The sequence below is a fragment of the Ixodes scapularis genome, unplaced genomic scaffold, assembly GCF_016920785.2.
Source record: "Ixodes scapularis isolate PalLabHiFi unplaced genomic scaffold, ASM1692078v2 PGA_scaffold1__304_contigs__length_218370807, whole genome shotgun sequence".
NCBI lineage: Eukaryota > Metazoa > Arthropoda > Arachnida > Ixodida > Ixodidae > Ixodes > Ixodes scapularis.
The window spans coordinates 128203613-128222307 of NW_024609846.1; the positions used below are offsets into that span (position 1 = coordinate 128203613).

Below are 18695 nucleotides of genomic sequence, written 5' to 3' on the forward strand. Positions count from 1 at the left end.
CCCCGCGCGAGATGAAAACATCGGCGGGCCCGTCGGAACATGCTCTGCGGCGACTAGTGGGGCATCCCTTGACAGAGGGCCGCGCTAAGGATTTCCGGGCGAAGTCTAGAAAATAAATGCTTCAAGATTTGTACTGTGGTCTACTAATATTTGTACATTCAATTGTAAATCAGCGAAAGAGATCCAGTTTGATATAGCCTTTATAACTGTGTCACAAGGCTGATATTGTAACATACAAATACGTTACAAGATAAAAAGCAAAACGGCACAATCGAATTTTCCTGACACAATAACGTTATCGTAACTTTTTATCTTGTGTTTTTTTTTTTTATCGAGATACGAAGACATTGGGGATTAGGGGGAAAGAAAAAAGCAGAGTAATTTTCAAAATTCAAAAAAAAAGAAAAAAAAAACAAACAAACCTGAAATGAAGGTTTGAATAGTCCCTTGTTTTTCAAGCAGCGACGCTGACCTGTTTGTACGGTTTGGGCAAGAAACACTCAATACCGACTCACAGCACCCCATACAACAAAAAGTGACTTTCTTCAAACAAATCGTTTATAAAGTGGATTAAACACAAAATCAAGGCCATCCAATAAAGAAATGTCGTTTTTTTAGTTTGTTTTGTTTCAAAATGTTTATTGTGTTTGGTGGTTGGCAGGAGAAGACAGCATCCAGGCGACTTCTTGTGCTTAACTCTGGATAAGAGTTTCTGAAAAAAAGAAAAAAAAAAAGAAATACAGTAGCGTAGAGCACAAATGCATAAAAGGATAATCTAGTAAGGGATTTACAGCGGTTGACCGCACGCCATTTCATCGAAGCACGTCTTAGAGAATGAGCACGTTTTATCGAAGCTTATGGAGAAAGCGGAGCCTCGGTTTAGAGAAATGCCGTTTATAGAAAAGGAAGGTTTTTTTTTTTTAAAAAAAAAGGCTCCCCTGCTTTGCGTGTGTACAGTAGAACGCGTGCTAACTTTCCCCCCTCCCCCCCCCCCCCCCCCCCCCCCCTCAGCTCGCGCGTTTACACCACTTCGAGGCGACAGTCTGTGGCGGCTCATTACGAAAATGTCAACCCACCTGACTCATCAGCACACGCCACTTCGAGCCGGCTGAATTTTCTAAAAGGTGGGTCATAGCCATTTTTCTCTAAACTGGGTTTCTCTATGAAATAATTCCATAAACTGGGGTCGGTGAAACGGCGTTCTCTAAAACAAGCTTCTCTAAACAGCATGCCTCCGGCTAGTAACACTTTGGATGCAATGGGAATTAAGCTGATTGTTCTGACAGCATTTGAAGTCATTATACCGATGAGTATGTACTTACACTTCTTCTTGCGGAGGAGGGTGCTGTAGTCGCCATAGGTGCCAAGGCCGTAACCATAGTTCAGGCCATAGCTTCCAAGGCCGTGTCCGTAGCCGTAGTTGCCGACACCGTAGCCGAGCGATCCAACGCCGTATCCGTACACTGGAGCAGCGTGGGCGTAAGTGGCGACGGCTGGGGCAGCGTGGATGGTCTGGTAGCTGGCGACAGCTGGGGCGTGAGCCACAGTGGCAACAGCGGGAGCATGGTAGGTCTGGTAGCTTGTCACAGCTGGAGCGTGAGCGATGGTGGCAACAGCTGGGGCATGGTAGGTTTGGTAGCTGGCCACAGCCGGAGCAGCGTGGATGGTGGACACTCTAGTCACAGCTGGAGCAGCGGCGTAGGTGGCAACTGGAGCAGCGGCGTAGGTGGCAACTGGAGCAGCGGCATAGGTAGCGACAGCTGGAGCGGCCTGGTAGGTAGCGACACGGGTGACAGCTGGAGCTGCCTGGTAGGTAGCGACACGGGCGACAGCTGGCTGGTAGCTAGTGACCCTGGTGACAGCTGGGGCAGCGGCGTAGGTGGCGACTGGGGCAGCGGCGTAAGTAGCGACAGCCGGAGCAGCCTGAATAGTAGACACCCTAGTCACGACTGGAGCAGCGTGGTAGGTAGCCACTGGAGCAGCTTGGTAGGTGGCGACAGCTGGAGCAGCGTGGTAGGTGGCGACGGCCGGAGCAGCGTGGTAGGTGGACACGGTGCGGCTCACGGCTGGGGCAGCGACGGTGTATCCGGTCAGACCCGAGTAGCCAAAGCCGTTGCCGAAACCCACGGCTTGGCCATAGCCGAGACCATAACCGTAGCCTAGGGAACCGTAGCCCAGTCCAGAGTAGCCAAGGCCGGAATAGCCGACACCGGAAAGGCCGATGCCGTGGCTAAGGCCCCCATGGATTTGACCAGCAATGGCGCTGCTGGCCAGGGCTAGAAGAAGGCATGCACGAAGCTGGAAAATGTAAACCATAAATTACATCTTATTCTTCATTAGCGCCTTAATTTAATCCTTCTTCTCAAAGACCATGGTCATCAGAAATAAAAGCGTTTTTGTCAATAAGTGATGATTAGACAAATCAGATCAAAGTAAAGTGAACTCGAAACACAAAAATACTCCAAATGCCTCGTAGCAATAAAGGAATCACATTTCTTGCAAGTGAAATTTAATCTCCGGATGGTGAAAGCACTTTCTCTTTGCGTTTTAAGTGGCAACATAATGAATTTTGAGGTTATTCGTTTTGCGGCATCTAAGAAAAAGGTTTTCTTTCTCTTCTTTAAAATATTTTTCTAGTTTGTACACTTTTGGTTGCACTCCAATTAAATTATTCAAGATTAGCGCTTCCTTGGAGCTGCTTGCTCGGAGCGGCTAAAATTTGGCGGATAGGTTTCTCAATGACCAATGATATACTTGAAAATACGTATTTAATTTTTCTCGAGTCCCTTGAAAATCGTTTAAGCACTTTTACTTTCTTTGAAACAAAGGGGGAATTATAAATGCGTAGTAAAAAGAATCAAATTTTTTGTTTCAATTAAAGGCGTGATCTAAATGCTCAGCAAAATCTGATTACTCCTAAATGGATCAGTAGTGACGGGAAAAAAGATAAGAAGGATGCAACGGTAATACCCGAAGCTAAAGAAGTTGGATATGTATTTCACCCAGGTGACTGCGTATCTTTACTACCACTAAATTACTCCTTAGAAACGCAAAATTTAAAAGTAGGAATACAAAATGAATGATGAGAGCTTCCCAGCACATGTACAACACTCGCGTACATGTACTCTTAAGTTGAGAAAAATTTTATATCGACCCTTTCAAAGGCCATACATAAATATCTGTTAATACAAACATGTACACATTGATTGAGGATGTTAGAGAGTCATTTGGGTATGAGGTATTTGCAATCGAATAAAAGATACGCGTAAGTGGCCGTCCCTATTTAATTCTTGCTATCGTTTAGTAAAAATACATTGAGTTCTAACCCCAGCTATGTTAGTACCCGCGAAGCCTTAATCGTATTGCTGCAAGTTTAAGCCAGTTCTATGTTTCCCGTGAAGTTGAAATGATCCGTTTTACTTAAGCAAATTGCATTTCAAGATTAAATCTGCAAATCTTACTTCCTGCGAGCGGTAAACTTTAACTTACTCCGGTCATGGTGAAGTATACGAGCCTGCGAAGGTGCGACTGCTGAGTAGGATCTGTCGTGAAGCCCCTTATATATGTAAATGTCCCGACTCGTAGACGGCGCTGGTCCCATCACCAGTACTACGAAGGGAGTAAAGTAAAAAAAAAAAAAGGGAACGAGTTTTCGCATCGCGCTTAACAATGAAGTTAACGCAGCCTTATACAGGACATGCCCGTGAACGTGCGGCTAATTAATATATTCATAAAACCAATAGTAAAGAAAACGTCACAGTCATTGCAATGAACTGGAGCAAAAGGCTGTTTTTGATTTGCCGAGTCGAGTTTTAATTTTAGTTTTATCTAGGTACGTCGCGCGATGACCTGTTATTTTTTTATTTCCATAAACGGGCGTCAGGTTCCAAGTGAAAATTCAGATCACGAGCTACAAGCTTCGTATTATCAAGGGCAGTTGTACATGGCAACGTCGAGTATGGTGTAGCCTCGAAGGTTACACCATACTCGAAGGTGTAACCTCCGAATATGGTCATTACTCGTATAAATCTCGCCTGCACTAAAAGAAAAAGAAAATAAAGACGTGATATTGGTCGTCCTTGATTTGCATTGCTGGAACGTTACCAATGAATGGCCTATAGCACGTAGTATTGCGACCATCAGGTAAATCTGCAAAAAACTCGTCGACTAGATTTCTGCTTCAGTGCAATTCTATAGTTTTATTCAAGTTAAGATGGTCACACGTTCATATAGTTAACGCGTGATTTATGTACATTAAGATGTATTGAATGCATCATTGGTTTCTGTAGAAGTTAAGATGGGTAATCTCTAAATTGTGTAGTCCTTTTCTATAGTTTGTACTCCTTGGAAGAAAGATGTAAGTTTAGTAAGATGAGCATAAGAAGTATCGGTAGATAAATATAACTTAGTTTTACAAAGTTTGAATTTTTTATACCCTTCGCGGGGCAGGGATGCATGTGTGTGGTACTTCAGAAACTATCTTCAGGCAACTGTGTCGCGGCAATGGTGTAATATTGTACCATTTTAAAATGTGGTGCCATATCGTTGAAGTTGTGACGATCTTTCAGAATATTTGTATACGATTTCGACACGCGGCAGATTTATCGCAATGTTTGTTTTTGATGATTCTACAGACGACTAGCGCAAAATGTTCTGCTAGACAGGACAATTTTTTTTGTGCTCTGCAATGCGAGTTTTTGTTTTTACGCGATTATACATTCAACATTACTTTTTTCATTTATCACAATGTTGAACTTGCAATCCCTATCGAAAAGACCATCAGGAAAATCCTGATGGTCTGATGGTCTGATGGAGTCGTATTTTGGGACGGCTAATGGTCTGATGGTTTGATGGTTTGATGGTCTGATGGTCTGATGGTTTGATGGTTTGATGGTTTGATGGTTTGATGGTGTGATGGTTTGATGGTTTGATGGTTTGATGGTTTGATGGTGTGATGGTTTGATGGTCTGATGGTCTGATGGTCGAATAACCTGTCGTATTTTGGGACGTCCATTTTTAATAATTGGATTATGGTGGTTTGATGGCTAATTTGAAACATTGAAGTTCGAGTTGGCCACCACTTAAACAAATGGTTGAGTGCAAAGCACGACAATATGTGAATGCATAATGTGGAAATTTAATTACGCCATGTTTGGAGCGTGACGAAATGCATGTCCCACTTAGAATTGAATTATATTGTCCACTGCACACTAGTAATCACCAGCCTGATGTATGAGTACGGCAAATGCAGCTACTAATAAGAATAAAGTCAAACAAGCTGCGTTGCTTTGATATGTTTATTATGAAATTATGACATTATACATTGCTTTGCTGGGAGCATATGGTACAGAAAAACCACAACATTTGAGGAAGTAACATCGTGACTAATATGAGTTGAAATGTCATGACGCGTGGCATGGGGTACTATCAGCACCACCTGTCAGATTTTTCAGCGAACCTCAGTGTTTGCTGAGGTTTAGGCAGATTGCTGATTGCACTCATTGCACCACTATGAGCTAGATTTTGACACGGAACGGCATAGTGGTGCAATGAGCGCAAGCGATTTGTCTCCACCTCAGCGCATGCTGAGGTTTACTGAACAATCCGAGAGACAACTCTCATAGTATCGTGCGCCACGCGTAGTGGCATTTCAGCTCGTATTGGCTGCAATAATACATTTGTTCCATTTCAACAGTATTTCCAATATATAACTTAAGCTAAATTAATATAAAAAAAACGGTGAAAAGGCTGCATCGAGTGCAAGCGATGGCAGACCTGCAGCAGCATGAGCAGTCCGTGGCGGGACCATACGTTGGGGCAGGACAGGGCAAAGGGATGAGCCTGGACATATCAAGGGCAATTTAGTGACCAATGAGACCAAACACAGGAAGATTATTGACATACGTCAACAAAAGAGTGGGCCGAGAGACGACAGAGGGACAGTAAGAGTGACATGCTTCATTGTAATTGTGTTACCATGCAACGTTTTGGGGATTTATTGAGCACAGCCTGACGGAGTAGCAATAGCAATCAAGCAACCCACAGCCTTTTCAAGTGGTCAGCTGATCAACACACTACTTTAAAGTTGTTTGCATAAATATTTAGAGATATATTAACCTCTAAATAATTTATCTATACCATAATTTAAAATAATTGCTTGTAAACTTGAGACCCAAAATAGTATGTTACTTAATTAAGAAAGTTATACTATACAAGCACATACCTTTTTAGCGATTTCTCCTCAGATCCGACAGCTTTTCGGACAGGTACCGGCGCATCTTCTGGTGCCGGGCTGCCCTTTCAGCCTGGCGGTACCCCCTCTCCCTTAGGTATAGCCAAAAGCAGCCTGGAATATGGAAAATCCAGGGTAATAATTCTTTGCAGTGCTCAGACCTAAAGGAATTTTGAACCAAAATTTGGACTTCAGAATACAGAGCAGGAGCTGTAGGCGGGACGCTACAATCCCTACAACACTACTAGTAAGGCAACATTTCGAATGGATGGCCGTATTTTTAGAAAAAGAGGTTGAGATTGAATGAGGCCGACGAGGCACGTGATGTGAAGATATCTCGTTTCCTCCTTTCTTCGCTTTGCCCCCTCAAAGCGGCGAGGCGGAGAAGACGCGAGGCCATTCCCTCTCTTTCTTGGAAAAACAAGACGTAAACATATCTGTCAAATGCGCCTCTTTTTTTTTTTAAATACGGTCATCCATTCGAGATATCTCTGTCTGAGTGATGTTTTGGTGTTCGTAGCATCCTGTTGCACGCTTTTGCCGCCGTGTTTTGCGGAATCCAGATTTTTGTTCAGCATCCCTTTAAAACATTGTAGAACACCATACACACAGGCTGGAGGGTCATAGTTTAAGAAGACCAAGTGTAAATTAGTCTTAATGGAAGCAGTTAACTGGCAGCTGGCACCTTAGAATTTAGACAGTTCAGAGATTACCATAAAAGCAAAAGTACCGCAGCATCCTGATGCATGTTCCACTCCCACCCTGGCTTTCGTTAGATTCTTTTAAGCACAAAACAGGTAACCCATGTCTATAAATCTCACTGCTAGGCCAGTGACTTTGTAAGAAACAGGAGCTGCAACTGGAGATAAGTAGACAATGAACACTGAAAACTGCTTACATTTGGTCCTCATCTCTCGCTGTGGTAACAGCTTAGACAGGCCACAGAATTTAAAAATAGAATTATGAACAGCAGAAACAACCAGTGCAGTTCTATATAAAAACAATCTTTCACATTCCTTAAAAGATCGTCCATTCATGGCCTGGCTACAATATTTATAACCCTTTTTGGTAGCACTCTATGAGGTAGTCTACCTTATATGTTCACCTAACTTTAAATTTTAAGTTAGGTTACCCTCAGGATATTATAGCTGCTTGTTTTTGCTTAACCTTCTAAAAGACTCCAAATCATTATTTCTTTACTTAACCAATATAACAATCTGAGATCTCCATAACAAAGCAATCCTTAGGTTCGGAGTCACTTGAACAAAAAAGAGAAACTGATGGTTTAAATGAGTTCAGAACATTTACCCCCTACAGTTGGCATACATCATAAAAAGTGCATTTCACACCACGAATATACATGTCAGCAAGTCGATTATGACCATAAGAAAATTAAATGCAAATGCTAAGAGGAACAGTTTATGTTGCTTTTCTTCCCTGAAACTAATAGCCAATATAAGTGAATACCTTTCGTAGCGTAGGCTATTAAAAACAAGGGAATGTTTGTTCCTGCATTTTTGCACATTTCTCTTTTAGTTCAACATGCTGCTTTGAATTTTAATCTGATGCATGTGTCCCCACTAAGAAAAATAAGTAGATAAAGCAAAACAAACAAGTTTTCATAATGCCGAAGTTAAATTCCTCTAGGAATTAATTGGTGCTTTTCGAAAAAATGTGCTTGCACAAGAAGTTACACAAAGTCCAGAATGTAGCTTAGAGTAAATCTTAAAGGGGCACGGAAACGGAATTCCAGAGCTCATTTGCTAGCTTGGATATGGGCTAAGTTGCAGTATCACCTCGAAAACAACAATCTTTCGTTGAAAGGCACGAGAAAACTAAATTTAAAGCTAGTTAAACAGTCTTTCAATGTGCACCTGGTGGATGCCCCCAAAGCTTCGTTGGGAAGTAATCTAGCAAGGTTAGAGATCTTGTGACATAGTGGTGACATAACAGAAACCGCTACGTAGCTGCACTACACATCGGAGCAGCGCCGCTCTTTGGAGGTAACTCAACTGTTGGAGTAATCTCGCCCTGAACACGATGACCTTGACATGACTTATCTCACACGTGGGCGCTTAGTTGGCTTAGTCCACGTTGGTCCATGCAAAGCCCACAGGTGTTTCAAATGGCTAGGCTGTAGCATGTTTACACCACCATGCAACCGAACCGCAACTTTGCCGGATAACCCACGACGCATCGCACACTCCGTTGACTTCTCTTCGAGCGCTTGCTCGAGTTTGCGGCTTAGAACGAAAAATAAAACCATCTTTTCAAAATAAAAATGTGCAATTATTATTTACGGTTATTATCTGTTATGCTTGACTTTCATTCTTGGCAGGTCACACGTCCGGGTGTTAGCGGACAACCTACTAGAGTAAAATCTCGGTGATACTAATTGGTATGAATTTCAGAATGAAATGAATTCACAAATTCCACGGTCAAAGCGCAATGCATACAACGTGAAAATTTTCTGGTATTCCAAATACCTCGACATGCTGCAACCACTGATATGAATGCATGCCCCGCATCTGATAATGGTAAGGAGGCCACAATCGGTGACTGTAAGCTCCCAAGGCTCCGGGCAGCTGATTGCCGGCTGCTGCCAGGGATCAGCCGCACTTTGTTTACTCAAAGACGTGAGCTCAAAATTAAATGCGTTTTACAATCGGACACAAAAACTAAAACTAAACAAAATGCTAAAAGAACTGTGCAAAGTGGCCAGCCCCATCACCATCAACACATGCTTCAAATCAAATCCAATCTGAATCCAAATTCGCTGTTTTGTTTTTGCGATCTTGTGGAATCGTGGTTCAACCTTGGAAAAGCAAAACCAATTTTACTTTAAGGTTACCTTTAAAAAAAGTGATCGCACTGGCAAAAAGAGAAAACCGAGTGGTGTTGGTCGTGTCTTCGGTGTGGTCCACGGTGACATGCGAGCTTGGTTGGAAAGACAAAGGAACCGAATATCGAGAGTGTTCGATGTAGGGCTTCAATAGCACCCAGTGTGGGCACTTTCGAGTATGTGAGTTTGATAACATGCTTTCTATGAGGTGTATGTTGTTCAGCCGTCATATTTTATCTGCGCAGTAGAATCGGCACCAATTTTTTTAATATTCATGGGTTGAATATAACTGTGTGTTACTATCGGGGGCATGTTAGAATCGTGCAAATTACATACAAGATATTTTCTGCCATAAATAAATCCATGGTAATGCATTCCTTGTGCTTCAAAATATAAATTTCATTTCGCTTTTGTTGATACGAATTTAGCATGAAATATTTTACGCGACCCCGCGAGGATTGTATCAAGATTTTAAACAAAATGCTTGCTTACCTGAGAGAGCCTGCACCTTGTGCGGAGTAAGTGGGGCAAATGCTTTTTCTTGCCCCGCTGCTTTTGCTTTGTTTGAGAGGGTGCCGGTCACTGACTTCTCTAAAAGCACTTCCACTGGCCAAATGGAAGAGGCCGTGATTTTACAAAACATAGAGTCGCTCTCCGCTTTCTGCATCTCCATCCAGGATTCTTGATTGATGTAGACTCCTTGCCCAGCATGGATCTGCAATAAACAAAACCGAGAAAGTTTTACACATACCAGTCGAGTTGACACAAAGTAGTCCTGTATTCTCCAAGAAGGTGCATCTAAAAAGCACTAAATAATTACAGGTATAAAATTTAGGCCTTTAAATTTAAAACAGTACTACCTTTAAATTCTCATCCACATGGGCATCTGCAAAGTTGATGAGCCCACAAAGCTTCATGTCACTTGCATCAAACAGGTATGTAACCCCTAGTTGCATCATGTGAGCGTGACAATAAAACATTTGCAGGCCCTGGCTATAACTACAATTAAGAGCCTGGCTACAATAATGTTTTAAAGGCTTATGGTAGCAATCAATTCAATCTACTGTGCGTACACCACCCTGTTCTTTTAATGTACCGCATTAACTCGTGTAAGGGCCGCACTATTTTTTCCCGGTTTGAGGGCAAATTTTCTATGTGCAGCCCCATACACGGATTAAAAAAAATAAAAAAAATATCTGTATCCACATTCCGAAATGAACGTACATGAGCACACTCGGCTGCACTGGTCAGAAACGCCTTCACTCCGGAATTCAAACTCAATCGTCAGTCGGATTTAATTAGTTTACATACTGCGCAATACGCATCTTTTTTTTTTTTTTTTTCCCGTACTTGATAGCATGCGCGGCAACTTTTGACTTCAATCCCGTATGACTGTTGAAGTGGTACTTGCCCATAGCTCTCAGATTGCGCGAAAAGGCAGACAAATTGCGACACTTTGACACAAATCGAAAAACAAAAGGAAACCTCCGCAAAGCGTACAGTGGTGTTCGAAAACTTAGTGCACGCGCGAGCCGAGCCCGCTAAATCCCCATTCCTCGCGCTTGCCACGGAACCTGACATATCCTTTATCTTTTCTCAACGCCTTGCTGCAACACAAACGCATCCCATTTGTGCCGCCGACCATGATCGAGGTCGACAGCCATTATGCCATACGGTGATACGGATGAGTGGAGAGCAGATATCAGAGATGCGGACACGTGCTGCTATGTGCTCCGGCAGAGGCTAGTGCCACCTAGCGATACAAATTCATAGAAAACGTGGCATTACAGTCGGCACGCCTCAAAAACAAGGGGGTGCGGTGCATACGCAAATAATTTCAGTAATTTTTTTTTTTTTTTGCAATGCTTTGTTCTAAATATGGGGGTGCGGCCCTGACACGCGATTATACGGTATACCATACATTGCATGGAACTGCGAAAAAAATTTTATTTTACCATTTCATCCTCATTTTGGAGGCCGATGGTGTGATCCACGATCTCGTTCTTAGCAAGGCCGTCCACCTCAGCAACTGAAAAACAATTTCACATTAACTAAAGTTATGACAGTGTAAAGCTTTTGAATTTACATTAATACAAATGCAAACAGGATCATGTTAATATTCAGATTTTTCTATACTCTAGGAGCTTGAAGAAACTCTTTGCAAGAGCTTCACTAGTGGAACACGCAGTAAAACATCTAGTAGAACCCCGATAATTCATCTTGGTTGGTTTGAAATTTGTATAATTATATACATATATATGTATAATTTGCAATATTTCCATGGTTCCGTAACTTTTCATGAAAAACGTTCAGCCTTTCCATTCTTGTGAAGAGGGAAGACCAGCGGAGCTGCACTCGATACACTGCTGCAACGCGCACGCGCCCGTTTCCCGATTCTTCTTGTCCGACACGCCGCCGATCGTGGATACGTCTCCGTTGACCCAGAGTCGATTGCACTAAAGCCTGTCTATCCTGGGAAAAGTGGCGCCATTCATTGTTGCAGAAATGCTCGAGGCATGTGCCGCACCCACTTCTGAGAAATTCATGGCGTTTGAAATCTAACTCAGTGCTGCGCTGTGCCACCATGATCTTCCCAAGGGCTGCACGTGCCTCGTGTATCGATGCACCTTGCGCTACTTTCGAAACATGAAGGAGCTTTAGGTCGCACACGGTGCACGAGACGCCAGACGGGTAATCCACGGACTCCCTCTGGAACATCACCGTCGCGCCCGGCAACTGTTTTGCCGGCGTGGAGTGCAGTCGTCGCCGGGCCTCGCACTTGCGTTTGGCCTCCGTGGCACGATCGTCATCCGTGGTGTTGGCCTGCCCACGCCCTTTACATCGCTGGTTTTGTTCTCGGCGGCGGCTTTCCAGGCAAGCGATGTGCTCTTCTTTGGCAAGGGAATCTGAAGCGCTCGACGTAGTGAAGTCGAGGCGACAGCGGCTTTGCGGTGGTTACGGACCCATTCGCACTGCTGCGTACGTCGCCGCTCTTTCCGCAGCCAGTCTTCTTTCCCCAAAAGGGCACGCGGCTGACCCATCGTAAGTCCAAACCGAAACTGACAAGAGCGTAGGAAACAGTGTGCTAAACAGACGAGGACAAAGAAACACATGTGACGAGCGCTGCGCTCGTTACGTGTGCTTCTTCTTTGTCGTCGTCTGTTTTCGCACTGTTTTCTACGATGAATTCCCACCAACGCGCCGCCCAACAATCCATTCTTCTATGATAGCTGGAAAGGTTGCCGCCATCTACCAGCGACGGCGGCCACCAGACTGGTTGTGTGCTTGCCGCCGTCGCTTATAGATGGCAGTAGCTGTCCAGAGGCGTTTTTGTCGACAAGTGTTTTGTACCGGACACGATCCTCGGGAACCAAGCCCTTAACAGCGCCGCTGTAAAATATAATCCGATAATAAGAGCGCTCGCGCTTGCCTGCCCGGCCGATTTGGTCTTCCAGGTTTACTTTTTAGTTGCTAGGCGGCACAAGTTGGCATCCTTATCCAGCAGCAAAAACGAACATGGCACACGTCTGTTGTTTTGTTTCCTTTTTTTCTAGTCTGTGCACTTTGTTTTTTTAGCTTTGGCACGCTTACCAAAGGCGCCACTGTCATCTCGCGTAGAGTTCCTGATCTGCGTCACTGATCAGGAGGGGTTCTTGTCGTTGCGCCACAGTAGTTTGGGCCGTTTTGAGATGCACACGCTTTATAACCATTCTTAAGAACAAGGCGAGGATGGTGAAGGCATACAACAGGTCTAAAATAGACCTGTTGGTTATCGGTCTATTTCTTCTACCAGTACACCGAGCAAACGGAACCTTGTCTATTGCTCGACTCAGTGGTGCTCTAATTCCAGTGGCAACAGCTCTGCCAAGTCCTTTGGGTTCCCGAATGACGAAAGGTAAAGACGGGCTGCTATACTTTTGATTATACAGTTTCGGATTGCCGAAAACTTGCTGCTGCATGTTTCATTATGGTAGAGTTATTGTAGAAGGTCAGAAGGGACAGGGCATTTATCTTAAAATGAGCGGTGTAGGCAATATCGGTGTTAGAGCACCGCAGCTCGCTAGCATGTGCGTGGAGCAGCTGGCGCTGCAGAAGGAACCTGCGAGAGACCGTGGCGATCGAATCACAGTCGCTAACTACTGCAAAGTTAAATGGGTGATTGCAAGTCTGTGAATACTTGAATAGTAGTTTTGTGTAGATTTTGTTACTTTGTTGTGCCGTGCAGTAAAAATTTTTTTCTGTATAAAAAGCGTGCCTAATAAAAAAAGAACTTGCAAAAGAAGTTTGGACTTGTGCTCAGAATGGCGATGTGCGCACATCTTAAGCCGCGAAACAGCACCGGCTGGGCGCACTCTGCATCCATTGATTGACGATTTAATGAGAAGTGGCTGTCACTGAACATGCACTGCTGCCAAGCCGATCTCAATCGAACGACGCAAAGTCAAGTGCAATCGTTTCGGAAGCGTTAGACATTCGCAAAAAACGCACACTTTTTTTTTTTTTTTCTACAAAAGATTACATTGTTTTGTAGAAGAACAAGATAGGATGCAAATTCGTTTGGAGTTCGGAGGCTGCTTCGAACTCCGAACGAACTTGCATCCTTTTGTCGCCGAGGGTGAAAGAGAGGTAGAGGAGGGACAACACTTCTCACACCCTCCCCCATAACCAAGCGGTTGCCATGACGACAGCACGCGTATTGTTTTGTCTTTTTCTTATTCCTTTTGGAGAAACCCAACGCCCGTTAGGGGAGATTTGGCGCTGCCGTCTGCAATTGGAGTCCCAATGGGAGGTACAGGAAGATTCCGCCGGTTGACTAAAGTATGGGTTCTGTTAGTACGATAAACATCCGAGTACCCAAAGGTCGGGCCATAAATAACTTACGTGGTGGGCAGTCGGGCCCTCCAGCATCTCCCGCAGGTAGTCCTGCAACTGATCAAAAAGGTCGGGTCAGAGAAAGGTGTTTCCAGCAGCCCTGGCTAGTAACTTCATATAAAGTCATGAATTTTGGCACTAGAAAGGACCATATACAACAATTCTACAAGCCATCCGGTGTGCCCCCTAGCAGCATTACTCATGCGCATCGGGGTGTAGGCAGAAAGCGCGGCATTCCACATCAACAAATCATGAGGATATATTGTCGCAGGCGCCAGTTTGGGTCCTCATGCTATTTTTAGGCGATTTAGTTTTCTTTGTCTTCCTTGTAACGCCCGACTGTTCTAGTGGCCTTTGTGAAATGGAGAAGGCTCGGTAAACCGTAAAGCGTTGCGTGAATGGTGAAACAGAGCAACCCCAAGGAAGAATAAACGCTATGAACTCAGCATGACATTATGCTGAGTGTTGGCATTCGGAAGCTGCTTTCCACACTCGCATTTTCTGCACAATCGGCTCTCTTTCTGCGTCAGGTGGACCAGTTAGTTGCGACTCGTTTTGGTCGCTGCTAGCCATATCTGGCATAAGCACATGGTCACATTTCAAATCGTGACATGAAACAATATGCAAAAAATAAAAAAGTTTATGTTCGTAACTTTCTGCCAATCTGTGTCGTAGAAAACAACTTTGGCCGTGTGACTGAAATTACCTAAAGACTGGCTTTCCAAATGAACACTACGATCGCAAAGCTTGTCTTAGTGATAAATGGTCTCAAGCAGTAAGCAACCTTGATTCTTACTAAATCATTCATACTAAAGCTGCAGTACCAAGCACAAAGATATTGTCAGTCTTTATGTCAAAATGTGCTTAATTTTGTCGTCACTATGCAGATAACCATCACTGCATGAACTTTTCATGAACACTGTGATGCATATTCATAGTGATTTCGTCACCATATAAAGCTGATTCAACACGATTCACTTTGCCACTTGTCCAAAAGTTTGACTAATTATCTAAAAATTTACAAGTCTGTAGCAAGCTCCCGCCAGATGCACCCAAACCCAAGTAATGCGTGCGTCAGGCAAGATCGCCAACAGCAAGATCACATGCGTCACTCACAGAGCTGAGAACAACTCATTTTTAGAAACACAAGGCACAATCCTGATAAAATAATAGCTGCTAAATGTTTCTTACCTCCACTGGCCACAGCTGCCACTGGGGCTGGGCTAGGTGGGGCTGGGACTGGCCTAGGTGGAGCTGAAAATAATCCAGTTGTTAATAAAACTTGCAGTACAATGCTGGTGATTAGTGCTACTAAATGTTTCTTACCTCCATTGGCCGCAGCTGCTACTAGGGCTGACCTAAGTGGGGCTGAAAATAATCCAGTTGTTCATAAAACTCACAGCACAATGCTGGTGATAAGCGCTACTAAATGTTTCTTACCATCTTTGGCCGCGTCTGCCACTGGGACTGGCCTAGGTGGAGCTGGGACTCGCCTAGGTGAGGCTGAAAATAATCCAGTTGTTCATAAAGCTCAGTACAATGCTGGTGACAAGCACTACTAAATGTTTCTTACCTCCAATGGGCACGGAGATCCCCGCTTGAACAGCCGCTGTTACAGCGACCCCTGGCACTTGTTCAGGAAGGGCTAAGAATAATCCAACATCCAATATCATGCCTAGCACACTAGAAATATGTATCAGTTCCATCTAATGACCTCTTTCATGGATCAAACTTCCCGCTTAAAAGGCTCAATATAATGCTATGCCGAAACAGTTTCACCCATCTTCAATAAATGCACTCTGTTTCTGGGACCAAATAATGTCACCTAGCTGAATCAATAGTAAAAGAGGTCTGTCCCACATACAATAAACCAGCAGTGGATGGCAAATTAAGGGAAGTCAGCCATTAGGCTGACTTCCCTTAATTATAACGGCTACCTGGGCATGAACTGTACATCTGCAAACAATACAAATGACGACACTAGGTACATGTTTCTTCAACAACAGCCATCCTCACAATTGTTGTAACCTTTCGGTATGTCAACAATACCCCTGGCACACAGGGAAATCAATGTCATTTTCAGCGAATGTCATTATTCTTGCAGACCGTGCTGCACATACATGTTTAACGTCATTAGACTCCATGATGATGATTGAACACCAGTCATTGTAGCAAACTATTACATTATTATATTTTAGAAAAAAAGCACTGCCTGTAGCAGGGTTCTTAAACATTTAGCAGGGTTCTCTAACCTTTTGGTCCCACGGAACCCCAGGAAACCAAAAAAAACTGCCTCAAATTTTTGCCGACCAAGAAGCAACAGAAGCACAATCGTAGGCAATTTCGCTTGCTTCTCATATATTGCCACCATATCATTCGCAATGTTAGTACAAAGTGAGATGAAGGCGCTTTGCATGATCCTGCCGCGCAGACCACGGCGTGGGGGACGGAGGGGCAGGAAGGTCAAATTTAGGTGTTTGCGAAACCCATGAGACTAGCTCTCGGAACCCAGTTTGAGAACCCCTGGTCTATAGCTTGGAACTGTCTCCTAGATTATTTAAACACAATAATAAGCAGATCTTACGCTGGATGGTATTACTTTGTTATATTATTAGCATTATTGTAGGTTCCGGATTGGACACCAACGCAGCAATTCGAAGCCGAAGCTACATTGCGATGTAGCAACATAGCCCCTGTGGTGCCACGGCTGTTATTAGAGCGTGAACCTGGTGATTTTGCATGTGCTTGACTTCTGGCAACCGTACTTATGTGTCTACGTGCGAAAGATCGCACAGAACTGCAGAGACACAAATTAAAAGTGGGAGCTGCAAAACATGTTGCAAAACGTTCAGCACTGTTTGCTCGCGTGCTCATTTGCGGTGGCTCAAGTCTTACAAGTGTTCTTCCCCTGCTCTTACGAGGGCAAACGTCTCAGCTGCAGACCAGTGGGCTTTCTGATTTGGTTTTTCTGCCTCAGAAGCAGCTCACATTGAAGCGGGGAGATCCATAGCCAAAACGTGATCAAAACGCCGAAACCGCCGTTGTCGACTTAAAACTAACATGGCCGACCATCAGGCGCCAAATTTGGTGGATGAGAACACGAGTAATTATTTTACATTCTGCACTCTACTGTCTTTTAGTTAAAAAAAGAAAAAAGAAATGCATATCTACTAACATATGTCTGAATAACTCGTAATTTGTACCTTTTACAGCGGAGCTGTTATAGGGCTAGTTTCCCCAGGATCGTGTCCACCGCAAAAGAAATGTTAACACAAAACTCTGGTTGCCGCCGTCACTCATAGATGGCGTAGCTGTCCAGAGTGTTGTGTTTGTCGGTTGTCTGCTTGCCGCCGTCACTCATAGTTGATGCAACCTTTCGAGCCTTTCCACTCTGGCTTGCTGACTTGTGGCCGGCCATTACTTCATTCCCACCATAGTACAACTCCGCTGGTCTTCCTTCTTCACCAAAGTGGAAAGGCTAAAAGCTTTTGTTATTATTATCTCAGATTACTGCGCCCTACAGTGTCTCTGCTGTCGAGATAACACAGTTTGCATGAAAGTGACTGCGAATGAGTTCGGCATAACTCAATCAGTAGTGAATGCCATTTCCAGTAAATGTCATTAAATACTGCCGTATGGCAGCAAACGAAAGACACTTCAGGCCGAATGTCATTTGCTGGTAATGACATTATTTTTCCCGTGTGACAGCGGTATAACTCAAACACTGAATAAACCTAGAGTCCCAGACATTGTTTAGACCTGATTGTCCATAAATTTCGAGAATTACCAAATAAGCATGATATGAAGTTTGGCATCGAGAAGGACAGCATACACAAACTTTACAAACCATTCGGTATTGTTGCAATAGTATACACAGCTGTACCACACAGCAGCTTGTGCCACATAGCAGATGGCTGCATACGTAGTCGACACTCATGCATTTTGCTACCACCGACCAGGCGGCACAAGCTGCCGTCTAAAATACAAAGGTGCTCATTCGCGCCCATTCAATCAAATAATGCTGTCGCACCCACTGGCTGCTGGTGTAATTGGAATTGTTCTTGACAACATTCTTAAAGCCGTGTTAAAGTCAAGAAAAAGCACTGTACAAGATGATCATGAGTTGTCGGCAATCTGCTGCATGAGATGGTAGCAAGTTTCACCACACCCCTAAAGTGGGGATTGCACATATCTTTCTTTTTTTAAGCTTTCATGCCTTGTGAGCTTGCCCACTCCATATTTTTCATGTTTCTCTTTTTAACCAATGTGGCCGCGCTTTCGACACCTGGCAATGTTTATGCATTTCTTTTAGATTTGAGTATCCTTTTACCTTTTCCATCAAAACACCAGTACAATCGAAATGGATGCAGGATCACTATCTACATATTGTGAACTAAGTAAACAGCATTTACCTTTTCCAAGCACTTTTGCGCAAAGAGCAAGCTGCAGCTCGTGGTTTAGTTTAAGCAGGCCCTCGTTCTCGGCCTTCAGGCGGCGAATCTTTGCTGCCCGCTTGTCGAGCTTGGCCCTCAACCTCAGCACCTCTGGGTTCTCCTCCTCCTTTTCCTCCTCCGAGTCACCCAGATACTCCACCAGCTCCTTTTCAACTTGGCTTTTTACACCGCACCTCAGATTTTTTTTTTTTTTCTGAAACGGAAAGGGTGATTTACTAAACAAGCACATACTTGCAGTACTTTGTTTCCTTTGCAAGATTTCCATTAAAGGGACACTGAAATAAAAATTCTCTAT

The 18695-nt window shown here is 43.9% G+C and overlaps 2 protein-coding genes across 2 annotated transcripts; both read right to left on the reverse strand.

The window, feature by feature from the left end:
• Positions 1-1019: 1019 nt before the first annotated feature.
• On the reverse strand, positions 1020-3785 carry LOC115315805. The gene is made up of 2 exons (XM_040221823.3): positions 3490-3785; positions 1020-2298 (listed from the first exon to the last, which is right to left on the reverse strand). Exons 1-2 carry the CDS (start codon positions 3496-3498, stop codon positions 1057-1059), a joined length of 1251 nt encoding a protein of 416 aa, XP_040077757.1. The 5' UTR covers positions 3499-3785; the 3' UTR covers positions 1020-1056.
• Positions 3786-5306: 1521 nt separating this feature from the next.
• LOC120849591 lies at positions 5307-18665 on the reverse strand. Its single transcript, XM_040221828.3, has 11 exons — positions 18636-18665; positions 18359-18593; positions 15520-15591; positions 15387-15449; positions 15273-15314; positions 15138-15200; positions 13956-14003; positions 11030-11103; positions 9567-9789; positions 6224-6346; positions 5307-5841 (listed from the first exon to the last, which is right to left on the reverse strand). The coding sequence occupies exons 1-10, from the start codon at positions 18663-18665 to the stop codon at positions 6228-6230; spliced, it is 969 nt and encodes a 322-aa protein (XP_040077762.2). The 3' UTR covers positions 5307-5841; positions 6224-6227.
• Positions 18666-18695: the final 30 nt, after the last annotated feature.

Bases quoted from the DNA above. Each gene is read 5' to 3' on its own strand.
- LOC120849591 (XM_040221828.3), bottom strand. From the start codon at position 18,665: ATGGAAATCTTGCAAAGGAAACAAAGTACT. The intron at 15,592-18,358 runs GTAAATGCTGTT...GATTATTCTTAG, and splicing joins CGCAAAAGTGCTTGGAAAAG to CCCTTCCTGAACAAGTGCCA. The intron at 9,790-11,029 runs GTAAAATAAAAT...TGTTTATTGCAG, and splicing joins TCCAAAATGAGGATGAAATG to ATCCATGCTGGGCAAGGAGT.